At 45.9% G+C, this 17,690-nt stretch overlaps 1 protein-coding gene across 1 annotated transcript in view; it reads left to right on the top strand.

The window, feature by feature from the left end:
- B4GALNT2 (beta-1,4-N-acetyl-galactosaminyltransferase 2) overlaps positions 1-9,016 on the top strand; it is a 29,115-nt gene extending 20,099 nt beyond the window's left edge. The window contains exons 6-10 of the mRNA XM_033170708.1: positions 605-691; positions 2,794-2,981; positions 5,475-5,615; positions 6,523-6,742; positions 8,388-9,016. Of these exons, the coding sequence (XP_033026599.1) occupies positions 605-691; positions 2,794-2,981; positions 5,475-5,615; positions 6,523-6,742; positions 8,388-8,599 (848 nt within the window). The 3' untranslated portion in view covers positions 8,600-9,016. The remainder of the gene's footprint in view (positions 1-604; positions 692-2,793; positions 2,982-5,474; positions 5,616-6,522; positions 6,743-8,387) is intronic.
- The last annotated feature ends 8,674 nt before the right edge of the window (positions 9,017-17,690 follow it).

Below are 17,690 nucleotides of genomic sequence, written 5' to 3'. Positions count from 1 at the left end.
TCAAAGTATTGGCCAAGCTGGCTAGAGCTGATGGGAATTGGGAGTCCCATATCACCTGGAGGGATGCAGGTTCCCCACCCCTGCCCTAAAGGAATTACTCCATTGTTTTTGGCCCAATTAAACAGTTCTCCTCCCCAATATAACTGCTCACTTGCCCCGTCATCAAGGGTCAAAATAAACAGCCAGTGTTTCTTTTTCAGAAGGCAGCCTTCTCCTGCATTCACTTCTCACATGCTGGTTTTGTACCTTAGAATCACAGAATTATAGAACTGTAGAGTTGGAAGGGACCCTGAGGATCATCTAGTCCAGCCCCCTGCAATGCAGGAATATGCAGCTCTCCCATACGAGGATCGAACCTGCAACCTTGGCCTTATCAGCACCACTCTCTAACCAACTGAGCTATCCAGACTGATATTTTAAAAGACATGGGCATTGTCTGCCAACATACACTTAAAACAGAAGAGTAGGTGGTCTTCCACTACTGTTGGAGTATGGCTTGCATATTCCTACCGGTATAAATTGGGGGTTTATAGTCCAAGTGCCATCCGAACTATGGGAGCAAAGAAACTCACAACTACCAACCGACCTATCCATTGCTTTCTAGTGACATTTACCATGGGGACTCATCAGGTGAGGTTTCCTGTGACCATCCGGCAGCCGGGCCTTCCTAAGCTGTTTGACCCAGGATCAGGTGAGCCTCTGATGCCGATTCAAATAGCAAAACCATGATGATGTAACACCTTTATTGGCTCTCTTAAGCAGAGATGGGCAGAAGGTAGATCTCTGGATGAGTTTAAGCCAAACAGCAAAGGTTTCCAACACCTAATCCTGAAGAACAGCAAGAACAAAATAATGCTTCCACCTACTGCCTCGAATCATACTGCTGAAATGACGGGAAGCAGGGGTAGTTGCAACCTTTAATGGATTTCTCTGTGGAAGGACTGGGAGCTCAGTTCTTGTACTCAAAACAAATTCCCAGGCTCAGAGTTCCTTAATGCTAAATATATGTCCCTTGTAGGTGGGTCTTGGGGTACTAGCAGAAAAACAAAATAGTTGATGTACAGTAAGCCTGGAGTGGTCCTAAAGATATACTGCAGCTAGACTGGTGACTGGGAGTGGCCACCGAGACCACATAACACCGGTCCTGAAAGACCTATTGGCTCCTAGTATGTTTCTGAGCACAATTCAAAGTGTTGGTGCTGACCTTTAAAGTCCTAAATCAGGCATCCCCAACCTGCGGCCCTTCAGATATTTTTGCCTACAACTCCCATGATCCCTAGCTAACAGGACGTGGATAGGGATGATGGGAATTGTAGTCCAAAACATCTGGAGGGGCGGAGGTTGGGGATGCCTGCCATAAATGGTATCAGCCCAGTATACCTGAAGGAGCGTCTCCACCCCCATCATTCACTGAGGTCCAGCTCCAAGGGCCTTCTGGTGGTTCCCTCACTGTGAGAAATGAGGTTACAGGGAATCAGGCAGACAGCCTGATAAAGGGTGCCTGCCCTGTGGAACGCCCTCCCATCAGATGTCAAGGAAATGAACAACTATCTGACTTTTAGAAGACACCTGGAGGCAGCCCTGTTTAGGGAAGTTTTTATGTCTGGTGTTTTATCATGTTTTAATATTCTGTTGGGAGCCGCCCAGAGTGGCTGGGGAAACCCAGCCAGATGGGCGGAGTTTAAATAATTTATTGTTGTTGTTGTTATTATTTATTATATCTTTGTAGAAAGATCAAATAGAACACCTCAGTGCAGACACAAACATTTTATGGTGGGGCTGGAGTAGTCAGTGTGGTGCCTTGCAAATGTTGGACTACAACTATCATCATCCCTGACCATTGACTTCACTAGTTGGGGCTGATTTGCCCTCCAACATTTCTCCGATGAAAATTTGTTGTTGTTCAGTCGTTCAGTTGTGCCCGACTCTTTGTGACCCCATGGACCAGAGCATGCCAGGCACCCCTATCCTCCACTGCCTCCCGCAGTTTGGCCAAACTCATGCCAGTCGCTTTGAGAACACTGTCCAACCATCTCATCCTCTGTCGTCCCCTTCTCCTTGTGCCCTCCATCTTTCCCAACATCAGGGTCTTTTCCAGGGAGTCTTCTCTTCTCATGAGGTGGCGAAAGTACTGGAGCCTCAACTTCAGGACCTGCCCTTCCAGTGAGCACTCAGGGCTGATTTCTTTAAGGATGGATAAGTTTGGTCTTTTTGCAGTCCATGTTCTATTCCATAAGAGTAATTATTATTATGAGCAGCTCCCAACATATATAAAAACATTAAGCATTTAAAAACTTCTCTATACAGGGCTGCCTTCAGATGTCTTCTAAATGTTCTGTAGTAACTTATCTCCTTGGCTTGGGAGTTGCATAACTCCATGCCCTCCAACGTTTCTGTGGTGAAAACAGGGGTGGGGAAAGCAGGACTTTCCAGGATCGGATCGGATCAAATCAGAAACCAGGACGGCTTCCTGTAAATCCATACTGACCTTGGAAAATAGGGACACTTGGAGGGTCTGGGCTGATGGAGGGCACCAAATGGGCTACTTCTGTGGTAGGGAAGAGATGTTATTTCAACTCTGCAGAAAGTGACCTAAGCAGGCACCCAGAATGAAAACAGTGGTTCAAGAACAGAACCTTCAAGGAAGAGGCATCTTCTCATCTGTGGTAGGAAATGTTTCTACTTGAATGAGAGGCTGAATACAAGACTCCTAGAGTACAGCAGTGGGAAACAAATCCACATGGGTTGTTGAGTGTGTTGGCTCACTCTTCCTTCCCTTTCTTTGTCCCTCAGATTACAACGTCAGTAATATGGTGACCATCACAACCAAGACTTTCTTGCGCTACCACAAGCTGAGGGTCCTCCTTGAGAGCATACGGCAGTATTATCCGAATATGAAGGTCATTGTGGCAGACGACAGCGAACACCCCGAGATGATTCAACAAGCCAACGTTGAGCAGTACATTATGCCCTTTGGAAAGGTACCTACCGACACATGCAGATGTGGCTTCTTCCGCTGCTGAGAGGGATTTCCCAGCTCCTGGTCAAGTGAGCCAATCCTGGACCCTTCTGACAGCAGTGTGGCAGGTGACATGGAGAAGCTCGATGGGCCATGATGTATCCTGGGGTGGAGAACCAGGTGGGCCTCTAGATGTTGCTGGACTACAACTCCCATCATCCCTGACCATTGGCCATGCTGGCTGGGGCTGATGGGAGCTGCAGTCCCAACAACCAAGCCAGATAGCTTGGTCACTAGAGCAGGCATAGGCAAACTTGGCCCTCCAGATGTTTGGGACTACAACTCCCATCATCCCTAGCTAACAGGACCAGCGATCAGGGATGATGGGAATTGTAGTTTCAAAACATCTGGAGGGCCGAGTTTGCCTATGCCTGCACTAGAGCATGAGGCTCATAATTTCAGGGGGTTGGGCTAGATGACCCTCAGGGGTCTCTTCTAGGTCTACAATTCTGTGATTCTAATAAGCGCTATAACGTTGGGGTTCCCTACCCCAGGTGTATGCTGAACTTCTAGACTTTGTGCCTAGTTCCTAGCTATTAAGAGAGACGATGCCCTCCTGTTAGCTAAGGATGATGGGGAGTTGTAGTCCCAAAACATCTGGAGGGCCGAGTTTGCCCTCTAAGGGCTTGTGAAACTCTCCACATCCTTGCCCTCGACTCCTGCATTCTCTTTTTCTCAATGCCCCCTTTTGTTCCATCATCTTCTAACACCCAGAGTCCAGGGCTTCTCATTCTCTGAACAGTACAGTGGTATCTTGGTTCTCAAACTTAATCCGTTCCAGAAGTCTGTTCCAAAACCAAGGCACACTTTCCCATAGAAAGTAATGCAAAATGGATTAATCTGTTCCAGACTTTTAAAAACAACCCCTAAAACAGCAATTTAATATGAATTTTAATATCTCATGAGACCATTGATCCATAAAATGAAAGCAATAAACAATGTACTGCAGTCACACAATCAATCAATCAATCAATCAATCAGCAGTCAGAAAAACGAAACAAACAAAAAAACGAAACAAAATGAGCCGCAAAAACAGACAAACCTCAGCGTTACACTCAAATCAGAAGTGTGACGCTCAAATCAAAACAGAAGCATGGCACTCAAATTGGAAGCGTAACACTCAAAACGGAGCACATTCGGCTTCCGAAAAAGTTCGCAAACCAGAACACTTACTTCCGGGTTTGCAGTGTTTGGGTTCCAAGTTGTGTGAGTACCAAGGCGTTTGAGAACCAAGGAACCACTGTATTTTGGTGTCTTCTGTGTCCCAACTAAAATAGCTGAGAACACTTAGGAGAAGAGAGGCAATATGGAAAGAGGATCATGCCTGGCTGGGGGAGAATACCTTTCTCTGCTTCCCTCCCTAGACAGGGCCATTTGCCACTAACTGCCCTGTGAGATGGAGCAGGAGAGAGTGTATGCGTTGAGTAAAAAAGAAAGAGACCCTGAGCTTATTTGAGCTGAACTGTCCACACTTTTCCCATCCACCTATCTCTAGGGCCAGCTGCCACCAACTATTGCCCTGTGAGTAGAATCATGAAAACTTACATTTTTATATTGCTAAAAAAAAATGCTGTTTATTGAAATACTTGGATGTTAATTGTAAGCTGCGTTGGAACTGGTTTTTTTGGACTACAACTCCCATCATGATTATTATTATTATTTATTTATTTCATTTCTATACCGCTTTTTATTTTTTAGAAAAATCTCAAAGTGGTTTACAGAATATTAAAACATCAATAAATCAATCTGAAGAAAGTCAAATATAGAGTATACAGTCAAAGCAACATAATTAACAGAAAACTAAAATATTACCTTAAAGATTTCAAAATAAAACATTACAAAGGAGAGATCAACTACAGAAGACATATTTAACATAAAACAAAGTTAACAAAAAAAATCTTAAAACATTAAAAAAAGCACATTGCTAAGTGAAGTCAAATATAAAAAGCACATTTAAAAAAGACGATAAAATGTTATCATAAGCATGACATGGCTGTTTGGCAGGCACAAAAAGATGGGTCAAAGAATCCAATAGTTAGGGTTTGTTGTAAGGCATAGCAATGTCCCTCCATTCTCACCATGCGCCTCTTTAGTAGAGCTGGTGAGTCTGGGCCCCGTCTGCTACGCCAGGTGGAAAGGGCCTTGCAGGGAGCGGCCTTCGTGACTCACAGCCAGGCGATACCCCTGGTCTCTAGCTAGCAGGACCCAATGGTCAGGGATGATGAGAATTGTAGTCCAAAACAGCTGGAGCCTTGCAACATTGGGAAGGCCACCAAGAAAGCCTGTCCTAAAGCCTTACATGGAAACATCAGGTGTAGCACCCAACCGACAGGCTGAATTTTATGCAGGGGGTGGAGGCAGATATTCTGCTGTGGAAAGAGCCCCCTAACACAAACACACCACTGACATAGCTGTTCTTGTTGCCTGATGCTCCTTTCTGATTCACTTGCATCAGGGCTGGTTTGCAGGAAGGAACCTGGCCATCTCTCAGGTCACAACCAAATACTACCTCTGGGTGGATGATGATTTCGTGTTCACCGCAAACACCAAGATCGAGAAACTAGTGGATGTGTTGGAGAACAGCAACTTGGATGTGGTATGTATTATTTTGCCATGTCGTCCACTAGCCTCCCAATCCAACTCTGGCCACTGGGGATTTTTTTTTTTTTACTGCATTCCTAGAACAAGCCACACAACTGGAATGGGTCTGAAAGGTCAACGGTTGCTCCTAACAACTTTTTGGTCCCTTCCTGAATCCATTTAACACAGTGTTTTCCAGACTTGGATCGCCAGATGTTTTTGAACTACAACTCCCATCGTCCCTAGCTAGCAAGACCCAGTGGTCAGGGATGATGGGAATTGTAGTCTGAAAAGAGCTTGAGACCCAAGTTTGGGAAACACTACTCTAACAGATTCAAGGAGGCTGTGCTTTTAGGTTGCATCTGTAGCCCAGTTAAAGAAATCTTACACCACAATCCTGTGCATGTTTACCCAGAAGCAAGTCCCACTGTGCTCAGTAGGTCTGGTAAGAATGTGTAAGATTGCAGGCCAGCTAATTGCATGCATTTAATTGCTCAGCGAAATCTGTATAAATTTGTACATGGTTATGAAAATGGCCATTCGGAAGCATATTTCGTTTTCAGAGGTTGCATCCATGTGTCACAAGCAAGCATAATCTTTGAAGACTCATTTCCATGTGAGAATATCCTGGTATCTGTAGTCTGTCCAGATTCTTTTAGAAATAATTGCCAGTTTTAATATGTAACCAGCTGTCCAATTAATTGGGTGCATGTTTTAGTCCAGGGATGGGGAAGTGTTGGCCCTCCAAATATTGCTAGACTCCACCCCCAGCCAGCATGGCCAATGGTCAGGGATAGGGGAATTGGAGCCCAACAATATCTGCAGCTTCTTCAACCCTGCTGTGAAAAGGACTCGGTGTTTTAATGGCAGCAGTACCATGGTGAAATCTGTTAAGTGCTGATTGGAGCCTTTGTGGTTTATAGGTTGGAGGCAGCGTTGGTGGCAATGACTACAAGTTTAAGGTCATCTATGAGGAAGGAGAGGACAGCAGCTGTCTGCACATCCGATATGGCTCTTACCACCGCTTGAAAGGCTTTCCCAGCTGTGTGGTCGCCAGCGGTGTAGTCAACTTCTTCCTCGCTCGTACTGAGGAGAGCAGGCGTGTTGGGTTTGACCCTAAGCTGCAAAGGGTGGCTCACTCAGGTAAGGCCACATGCCCCACCCACTCCATAAACCTCCAGATTATAGTGCTAACATTGTCCCTGGTGGTGCTGTGGTCTAAAGCACTGAGCCTCTTGGGCTTGCCAATCAGGTCGCCGGTTCAAATCCCCGCCCGTGACAGGGTGAGCTCCCATTGCTCTGTCCCAGCTCTTGCCAACCTAGCAGTTTGAAAGCACACCAGTGCAAGTAGATAAATAGGTACCGCTGCGGTGGGAAGGTAAATGGTGCTCTGGTTTCCGTCACGGTGTCCCGTTGCACCAGAAGCGGTTTATTCATGCTGGGTGCTCTGGTTTCCGTCACGGTGTCCCGTTGCACCAGAAGCGGTTTATTCATGCTGGCCACACGACCCGGAAAGCTGTCTGTGGACAAACACTGGCTCCCTCGGACTGAAGTGAGATGAGCGCCACAACCCCATAGTCGCCTTTGACTGGACTTAACTGTCCAGTGGTTCTTTACCTTTTACCAGCGGAAAGTGAGTAGGTCTCAACCTGACGTCACCTTACAGTGGCATAGTTTGGGGGGGGGGCAGAGGGGCAGTTGCCCTGGACACAAAATTTCAACCCGGTGCTGCCTCAGTACAGCTGCTCGCTTCCATTGTTGGTATTGGTTTAAAAGTGGCTTCTCCATGTGAACCAGGAAGTGACCTCGGATCGACTTTTCTTTTCTCATCTCTGTGGCTGCAGTGACGTCGGCGCCATTAGGCAGTTGGACATGCATGGGTACTCCGTCCATTTCCCTCCCTCCCACACACACCCGGGTACTGGCAACACATGCTATGCCACTGATCCCCTGTGGCAGGTGGGTGTGGTTTGGAGGGGAAAGGCCCCATGGGCCAAAAATGAGACTTTTGCCCAAGCTACAGACTCCACCCCGTTTGAAACCCTGTCTTTTTGACAAGCTTATTTTCTGGGCAAGGCCAGAATGATCATTTTACAAAATGAGTTTCCTGTCTTCCTTTTCATAGAATCATAGAGTTGGAGGGGGGGCATGCAGGCCATCAAGCCCACAACAAAAACATCCCCAAGAGATGGCCGTTGAGCCTCTGTTCGAAAGCATTTGACAAGGCTGGCTTGCTAAGTTATCTTATACCAGTGGTCACCCATACTCCCTAATACACAGGCATCTGAAAGGGGGTAGCCTGCACAATGCCCTCTACTCTTGGCATGGCCCATCGTAAGAACCTAAGAAAAGCCTGCTGGATCAGACCAAAGGCCCACCTAATCCAGAATCAAGTTCACACAGCCAAGTTCATGTGGCCAAGACCTCTGTGTGATCAGGGGAGCAGATTGCATGGAGGTGAGGGCAGCTGCTCAGCTGTAGAGTTCATGTTTGAGACATCTGTTTAATGTGTGGGTTGGCTAGGAGTTGCGGCCCTGCTCCATGCGCTTCCTACATGCAGAGAACCAGTATGAACAGAGGTCTCTCGTTCAAAAGTATGTCGTCTTAGTCATTCACTGCAGGGATGGGGAGCCTGTGACTGGTGTTGCTGGACTCCAACTCACGTAAGCCGAAGCCAGCATGGCCAATGGTCAGGGATGATGGGAGTTGTAGTCCAGCAAGAGCTGGAAGCCCAGAGGTCCTCTAACCCTAGTCGACTGACTTCTCTCGCCCCCAATCTTCCCTACAGAATATTTTATGGATGGACTGGGGATTTTGCGAGTCGGCTCCTGCAATCATGTTGTTATCGGTCACCAGCCACACGGCAGTGCGAAAGGCACACGAGAGGCTGACGTCGAGAAGACTTACGGCAGATTCCGGGCCAATACTCAGGAGCAGGTCCGGTTCAAACTGGCTTTACATTACTTTAAGAACAGGATGAAATGCTACACAAAGGCTTGACTGCCGTCTTTCAACTCTACTGCTCCCGAATCCTCTAGATGGCACCTTTCAAGTGGCAAATGGGCTCACCTGAAGGGACTCTCGATTATCTTGAACAAGCAACTGACTGGAGCCACAAAACCCACTGAGTGAAAACCAAAGCTCTTGCTTAGTATCATCTTTTGTGGGACTTCCCTGTTGGGGGGTTTCTTGCAACAGGACCATACTGTGAAATGCGTTATTTGAAGTGCCATGGATCTCCACAATCAATCTCTTCTTCCACTGAAAATGTATGTGTGGTGAGACGGCGCCCATTTTTGTTATCTACTCTTGTGTAATAGGCAGTATATGGAAGTTGTATGCTGTGCTAAAGTGGAATTTAATTCCTCTACGGACTTTAACCCTGGCTGTTTATAAAGCCAGATCAAACCATGAAGCAAACCTTTCCTTTCCACTCTGGGTTTTTATTTCAGGTTGCTTTTTAAATTTTTATTTTTTTTAAATGCAACAGGAGGCGGCTGTGTTGAAGGGAGTCCAAACCCCTGGTCCTCTTGGAGCATAATTATCAGCTAACTGGGTTGAAAGCGATTAAAAAGCGAGTCAGCTGTGGGCTGACTCCAGTGGGGACAACCCCAAAGGGGGAGACACCAAACTGAACCACTCAGACATGGGGCAGGAACAAGAACCCTTGGTACATTTTTGTGCTAGACAGCCTTAATGATAGAAGGTGGAGTGGAGTTTGGGGCAGCATCTGGGTTCTGAGTGAGAGTCAACCCCTGGTGCAAGTGGGAAGGTTCTTGGCTAAGGAGGGGTAAGGAGCTGGTTTGGGTGAACTTCGAGGTGGTTAGACCCTTTTGCACTTTTCACAGGGCAGTTGTTCACTTGCATTCGGGGCACAGTATCCTCCCGCAGAGTAGGGTACTATTATTTTTGTCTCCTTTGATGGAGTTGAGCAGTTGCGTTGGAGTGAAGAAAACCAAACAAAAGACAAAAGTCTGGGTCAGAGGGAACAGGTAGGGAAGATCCAGTGGTCTTGGGGAAGAGAGCTATGGAAAGGGGAGTAGGCGACATAGTCATAGGAAGAGTGGGAAGCCAGACTCTGGATGTTGATTGTCCGTTAGCTGCACCCCCAGTAGACTTCAGTACCCATGCTGACCTGGTGACACTGTTGGCCCACACCAGGCGAGTCCACAAAAGAACAACTCTCAGCCATGCTCTGATCATGGCTGAGATGGTCTACCTGGTGCGTGTTACAGAAACCCAGGAGGGCAAGCAGGTGGCGGCGGCTGACCCTACCGAGCTTTGTCCATCTGTGTATTTTGTGCAGCACCAGTCAAGGTCAGAGGGACAAGGCGGCACACTGCTCTCATCCAGAAGTCCTGTCATTCCCAACACGAGGAAAGTCCCTCAGGGAACTCAATGTGAACATTCGTACTTTGTGTCTGGCACAACGGGGATTTTATCTGCACTATCCTGCTGCCCAACCACCTCTCTCTCTTGAGGCCTATCTCTGGTTTGGTTCTGGACTTCATGGCTTCCATGAAAACCATGGAGCAGTTATCAGTACAATATGCACCTGACATATGCCATAGGTTATATACCCTGGGTTTGGTTTTTGCCACATAGGGGACTTGAAAGGATCTGGAGAGTGGGCAGCAATCACCCTATTTTCACGTGGGCAAATCGCTTTCTGTTGTGGGTTGGTCTGGCTGTGATTTGTCCCCACCCACAGGGCTGGGGGACCAGTAAAGTTGGATGCAGATGGAGTCTGAGGTATTCCTGAATGATTTGGAGGAATTTTCCAGGCAGTATGACTAGTACTCCTGTCAAGGCCCTCGTTTCAGTGGAATACTGAGAAGGGAGAGAAGGCTATCAGCACAATCACTCCAAAGCTCCCTCTCTGACCACAAATAGTTCAGGAATTTGTGGTTCTCTGAGGCCCTCTGGGCAATGAAGCAAGCTAGACAAAAACGAGTGCAGGTTGTACAAGTCGTGGCTTAAATCCGACCACATAGAGGTGCAAGTACACAGCCTCACCTTTCATGTGCCTGTGGCAAAGAGCGTATATGTATCTCAGTCCCCTGTTGAATCGCTCAGCAGAGCTGTCTAGAGACTGTTAAATTCGTTGGTACCTCCTCATTTGCAATGGAGCGCTCAGTAGCCTGCTGTGAAAAACCTGCAAGGTTGGGAGATCCCACAAGCAGCACTGTTGTGGAGTAGGACCAATTCCAGCTGATGATGGCATGGACTGGACACCTGTGGCTGAGTGCATACCCTCTTGAGCTCAGCCCATCATGTGTGATAAAATCTAGTAGGGATTGACTCAGTGGGTACAGGGAGTGGTTAATTACAGGAGTTTTGCTCACTGCCTTGAAAGGGATGGTGAGAAGGCCCCCTTGGAGATACCCTCCTGACTCCAGAGCCTTTAGAAATATTACCGAGCGGTCTCGTATTATTCCCTCCCTGTGCAAGGCGATTGGGAGAGCGGTGGCTGGCCAGCTGCAGCAGGCCTGGAGCGAGGGACGCTGGTCCCGAACAATCTATTTGCAGACTTGCTCCCAAGAATGGTCTTTGGGATGCTTTCTCTGAAATGTTCTAACCCTACAAAAAAAGAGAGGCATAGCTTTTATGGGGTGATCGGAACAGACTCAACTGAACCATAGTTAAGAAGATGGACTTGGTTCAGCCAAAGCAATAGAACTGTAGCCCTAGTCAGAGATTGTCAGTGATAATACCCTGATCAACTTTTTTTGGGGGAAGGAGGAATACCAAAGTCAGAACTTCACACCCTATTCCCAAAGTGATTTACAGTGGTACCTCAGGTTAAGAACTTAATTCGTTCTGGAGGTCTGTTCTTAACCTGAAACTGTTCTTAACCTGAAGCACCACTTTAGATAATGGGACCTCCCACTGCGCCGCCAGAGCACAATTTCTGTTCTTATCCTGAAGCAAAGTTCTTAACCTGAAACGTTACTTCTGGGTTAGCGGAGTATGTAACCTGAAGCGTATGTAACCTGAGGTACCACTGTACTGGCACTATGGTTGCAGCTGCTCAATTGGGATAGGCGTTTTACATGCAGCCATGGCTTGTCGGTTGCAGTTCCCCATCAAACTCGGGGAATGTATGTTCAGAGATGCCCTTGGTCTGGAAAGGTTCCCCCACCCTACCTTACAGGGTTGTTGTAAGGATGAAAGCACACGAAAAGCACCATTAATAACAATTTGAATATTAAATCAGGGCACAAATTAAAATATGATTTTTCCCGTTTTATTAAAAAAAATGAAACAGTGGAGTAAAGCAGTTTGTGGCAATAACCAAGCTGGAAGTAAAAATGGAGCTAGCAGTCCATCTGTAGTTGCAACTTTGGATCTGAGCCAACTAACCTGCCTCATGCAATAGACAAGGAGTCTAAGAACAGAAAGGGGAATTGAAAGAGAAAAGATTAAAAAACAACTTTTTTTTAATACAGTTGACCAAAAGGGAGGAAAACAATTGTTAAGAGCACAGCCTTTCAGATTTAGTCTGAATTTGTGATGATTTCAATGGCTTAGAATAAAAAAGAGAAAACAGTGGACACTGTTGTTGTTGTTCTTACATGTCCTTATAATATTGTACGACAGACAGATTTTTTTTCCAAATTCACATAACCTTGTTGCATATACATTTGACTTGTCATAAAATCATTTTAACAACCAATCGCTCTGAAGGAAGGTAAAATGGGACTTACACCCAAGTACCAAAATAGTTTTAATACAGGGTCTCCAGCAAAGTAACTGAAAGATGTAAACTTCTTGCTGTTGCTTTTTTCACACCTGAGATGGCTTCAGAGAAAGATTAGAAACATTCACAAGGTTAACTAAACTAACCTTTCCGTGTTCAGAGGCAGCATTTCTGATGCTGGTGGCAAAACAACAGGTGGCTGGAAAATGAATGTCATTCCTCGCTCTGATCTTCCCAGAGCCATCTAAGTTGTTACTGTTGGAATCAAGACTGTTAGCCTAAAGCTGGACTTATGGTCTCTCATCCAACAAAACAATTCTTACGAGTCCTTCCTACCCCACCCCACCTCCCAGTTCAAGTTATTTCGATTAACCGTTGACACAGATCTAGTGAGATGACTGGTGCGTGTTCAGTACCCTCAAATGAGGAAAAGATTTGCAAAAGACTATGCACTTGTGGATCTAAGGCACAATTCAATCAATCACTGCTGGATAGCTGTCTCAACTCTGGTGTCAGCGCTTACGCTAAGAACGTGGAAAGAAAATGGGAGTGGGGACTTACGATGGGGTTTTGTTAAGAAAGAGGAGAAATGAGTAATCAGGTTGTGCATTTAAAACAAAGTCATAAAAGGGGGGGATGAAACAGTTGAGGTTGCGGGGCTCTTACAAACTAACACACACTTTAAAAACCAGGGTTAATCAACTTGTAGAGGTGAGTTGGGTAATGCAACTTGGTAGAACACCAGCTGCTGCCCAAACAGCATTGTTGTCAAACTAGCTAGTGACTGTGAATTGTTTCTCAATAGAGAAACTGCTTCCCAGTCTCCGTCGCCTTTACCTTCCCTCACAGCAAAGCAGCAAGGGATTATTTTGCCACCGTTTTACAGACGGACGCTCGAGCAGCCGCGATTCTCTGTCCCGGCAATAAACGCAATCTAACTTGTAGAAGCCACAGAATTGGTGGTTTCCTGTATGCACCTATCCTGCTCACTTCTGATGCTTCTGGGCTGCACACATACAGCCTAAACACGCCCCACACCCTGCTCCCATTGTTCTTTGGATCTGGGCCAGCAACTTATCCCAGTGATTCCATAGCAGGAATCAAGACTGCGGCTTGCTCTGCGATGCGCCCATTGGAAACATGTCGGCCACACCAAGCATCTTTTACCTGCAAACACACCTTGCCTCTAGCCCATCATTCCACAGCCCTCTACAAATTCCACCAAGTCTGCTTTAAAATGCAGAGAGCGCCCGTAATTTCTAGTTCATTTATTTATTAATTAAGCAGAACAATATTTCTTTGGAAAAAAAAACAACAGAAGTATTTTTCTCCCTACACTACACAGCATGTTGTATTACCACTACCCTATTTACTTTTTTAAAAATCTATTGGTGCTAAGAGGTAGATAAACAAACATGAATTGGTTATATTCATTCATATTATATGTATATATGGTCATCATGCCCTTTAGGCTGGCATGACATGCAGCTCAAACAGGCACTTCGGGGTGCTGCTTGGTAACGCTGGCTGAGAGGCTTGGGGAGGTGGGGGGTGGCGGCACCAAACCTGAACTAAGCCAAGGCACGGGCTGGTGGTGGTGGTGGTGGGGGGGGTCTTTTCCCTCTTCCATCATGAACATGCAGTGCACGGAATGACCCTGATTAAAAGAGAGAGTGTCAGATTTAAAGAAGCTGTGACTTAGGATTCCTATTGCTGGAGAAATGCTGGACCAGGGCAGGCATTTTAAAGGCTAGAAGTGAGCTTTCGAGTCCCACATAACTCTTTATTACTCAGGCATCACTGTTTTAAAAGCAAAACTGGAAGCAGACGTGCTAGGGCTAGACCATGGGTAGGCAAACTAAGGCCCGGGGGCCGGATGCAGCCCAATCGCCACCTCAATCTGGTCCGTGGGTGGTCTGGGAATCAGCATGTTTTTAAATGAGGAGAATGTGTCCTTTTATTTAAAATGCATCTCTGGGTTATTTGTGGGGCATAGGAATTTGTTCATTATTATTTTTTCAAAGTATAGTCTGGCCCCCCACAAGGTCTGAGGGACAGTGAACCAGCCCCCTGCTGGTCCAGCCAAGTTTCTGCTTTTTGGAAGCAGACAGCAGCCCTGATCTGGCTAACGGCATCCACAGGTGCAAGTAGGATTTCATATCTAAAAAGGGTGCTGCCGGTGTTCAATGGGTGTTCATACCGCCAACTAAAAATGCGCACACAACCTCAAATACTCCACCCCTACATATTATGCACTCTTTGATTCTGCCACTCTAGAACAGGGCAACTGTTTAGATTTCCGGACAGCTAAATCCTGGTCGAGATGGTTCCATTTCTATAGGCACAACCAGGAAATTAATTGTGTATTCCCTTTGCGATTACAGAATCAAAGAAGTAGAAGGTATTGCTCCATGACCTGCTCTGTTTGGCCACTGCACTACCCTTGGGAGGCAGATAAGGCTAGGCCAGCTTATTATCTTCAGTATAAGGATATTTTGAAGGGAGTAAGTGGGTCCTTCCCCCCGCCTCCCGCTTCAGGATATCTGATAGTTGCTTACAATTTAAATCAAGACACCTGCACCAAATGGTTCTTATATTGTATGTAGGCAACAAAATGCCAAAAAGACGCCAGTTTCCCTGAAAATTGTGCAAACCAGTCATTCCATCAAAAAGCACATGCCTTGGGGGGGGGGGCTATATATTGTAGGCAGGGACCAGTGACAGGAATCTGACCTTCTCTCTAACACTCCCCATAGCTACTACTTAGTTTACCGTCACTGCCATTCCAGCTAGACGTGCTTCGTGTTTTGAATGCCATTCGTATCAAATCGATCCTTGCCGGAAATGGCTGCCCTCTTTTGCCTGTACACCCAACTGCAAAGATAATTTAGCTTTCAAAAAGTCAAATGTGTAAAAAGGTTCTGTAATTGATGACAAAGATGCAGGATTCAAGTACTGTACAGATTTAAAGGAGTGAGAAGACTAACACTGTATTATTATTATTATTATTATTATTATTATTATTATTATTATTATTATTATTATATTTTCAAGAGGGTTGTGTAGCCAAAATTTAAGCCAGGGTGTGAACAGAACAAATGGTTATGTACCATTGTATTTTGCCTATTAGAAAGCAAGTGATTCTCACCCTTTGCAGATTCTTACCATCAGCTTCCAGTGTGTTTAAGCTGAATGATATGGGTTTTTTGGGGGGGGGAGGGTACTCTCCTGCATAAGAGACACCATTTGCATTCATTCTTACTATGGATGCTTGCTAAAACATCACTTGAATGGTCAGCTTCCTCTGGGGTTCCACATGCACACAGTGATTTAAGCTACTGATGAGTAAAATATGGCCTACACCCACATCATCTGAATCTTCCCTGCTTTCACAAAACATGGCCAGACGTTTTGCCTCCCACCAGTTCTGTTCAGTATAGAACTACAGAACTCCTGGGTCAATTCTCAGCTGGCTGTTTGCATTTTCAGTTGTTCCTGGGCTGAAAAGCAGGATGCACCGACACTGCTCCCTAGATATCAAGCCGTCTTCCCAAGGAACTTAAGTCAAGAGCTGTAATGTCTTCATGTTTTCGAGTTCTTCTGGGGGGAGCTACAGATAAAGGGGTAATGGCTTTCCCCCTCTCTTCTCCAGGTTTGGTGCAGCAGAATCCAGCTTGTTGCTTCTTGAAGGTATTAGAAAAACTCTCTGATTCAAACAGGAGGCTGGGGTGTGTCTCTCTGTTTATTAACATTATCATAGCACATGGCTTGGAAGCGTCACCTGCTAGCGACTGGCTTATTCGCACTGATGTTGTAACTGAACTATGTAACAGTTAAGAGCCTTTCAATGAAAAGCGACAGAGGTCATGCCTGCATGTGCTTCTGTCATATGAATCAATTCAACTGTGAAATAAGAGAGGTCTATTATGGTCTAGAGAGCAGTGTTTTCCAAGCTTGGGTCTCCAGCTGTTTTTGGACTACAATTCCCATCATCCCTGACTGCAGGATCTGCTGGCTAGGGATGATGGGAGTTGCAGTCCAAAACCAGCTTGAGACCCAAGTTTGAGACTCAAGGAAAGGACAGAACAAAGGCACAGGTTCTTAAAACTCGAAGCCCCTGTCCCAGGATGGATGTAGCCTATGACTTGCATATAGGAAGTCCCAGGTTCAATCTCTGGCATCTCCAGGTAAGACTCCTGCCCGCAACCCTGAAGAGCTGCTGCCTGTCAGTGTTGTAGATAATTATGTCCTAGATGAACCATTGGCCTTAATTGGTGTAAGGCAGCTTCCTAAGTTTTTGTATACCCTGCCCCACAAATCCATGCCAAGCAATGCCAGCTGCCACAAGTGGAAAGTAATCTCTGAGCAGCTATGGCTAACGTTGCCGATTTTCAGAATAACACATCCCGGTCATGAAAACTGGTGTTCCAGCTTCTACCGCAGGAGTTTCCTTGTTGCAGAACTTCTAAAGTTCTCGAGAGAGCAGAATTCACAGGTGACATGCTTGCTCATGAGCTTTTGGGCTACCTGCCGTATTTTGGCCAGGCAGCGCCACTAAACCAGTTTTACTGGATCCCACTGCACCAGAACTAAAGTGAAGGGTAAGAGTTTGCAATGCAGCTATGGCAAAAGTTAAGAGAAGCCACCATTCCACTGCTTAAGTTATCTTTACTACTCTTCCTTGAGGTAGCTGTCCCAATTTAGGGGGAAATGGTGGTAGCCAGAGGATCCTAGCATTCTTTTTTTCATCATCTTCAAGGCTTATGTAGGGAAACAGCCTCAGAGCGTGGATAATTCATTCTCTCTCTCTCTCTCTCTCTCTCTCTCTCTCTCTCTCTCTCACACACACACACACACACACTCTTCTAGAATTCATATCTTACTGTGAACTTTGAGGTAGTATATGCATGTGTAAATTTCATAGCTATTAACACCTGTGTATCCTCCAAGTAATAAAGTTATGACAGAGCCTCTTAAATTTCAAAAACTTTTTGAAAAGCCAAATTCATATCTGGCACACATCTTTTTAAAAAAGAAAGACCTTGTTTTGTTCCCATCTTTCGGGGGGGGGGGGGGGAAGCCAGGTCAGATGAATGACTCTGGGATCATTATGACCGCCCGAGTCTAATTCCTCTTCACGGCTATGGGTCTGGATTCCAAAGCCTTGTTTTTTAATTCTAAAGCAAGTTAAGCAACCATTTTTGGACATGCCAGTACTTCTGGGTGACCTAAGACTTGGGATACCTTGAGAAATCTTCAGAAGGCATATATGGGGGGGGGGGGGGAGAAGAAGAAGAAGAAGAAGAAGAAGAAGAAGAAGAAGAAGAAGAAGAAGAAGATCTGGCCCTTGGACCAGATTCCATTTAAAAACATTCCAGATTTGGTCCTAAG

Source organism: Lacerta agilis, chromosome 14 (assembly GCF_009819535.1).
Source record: "Lacerta agilis isolate rLacAgi1 chromosome 14, rLacAgi1.pri, whole genome shotgun sequence".
Classification (NCBI taxonomy): Eukaryota; Metazoa; Chordata; class Lepidosauria; order Squamata; family Lacertidae; genus Lacerta; species Lacerta agilis.
Note: the sequence above shows the minus strand (reverse complement) of the source record. Positions and strands in the feature narration are given on the sequence as shown.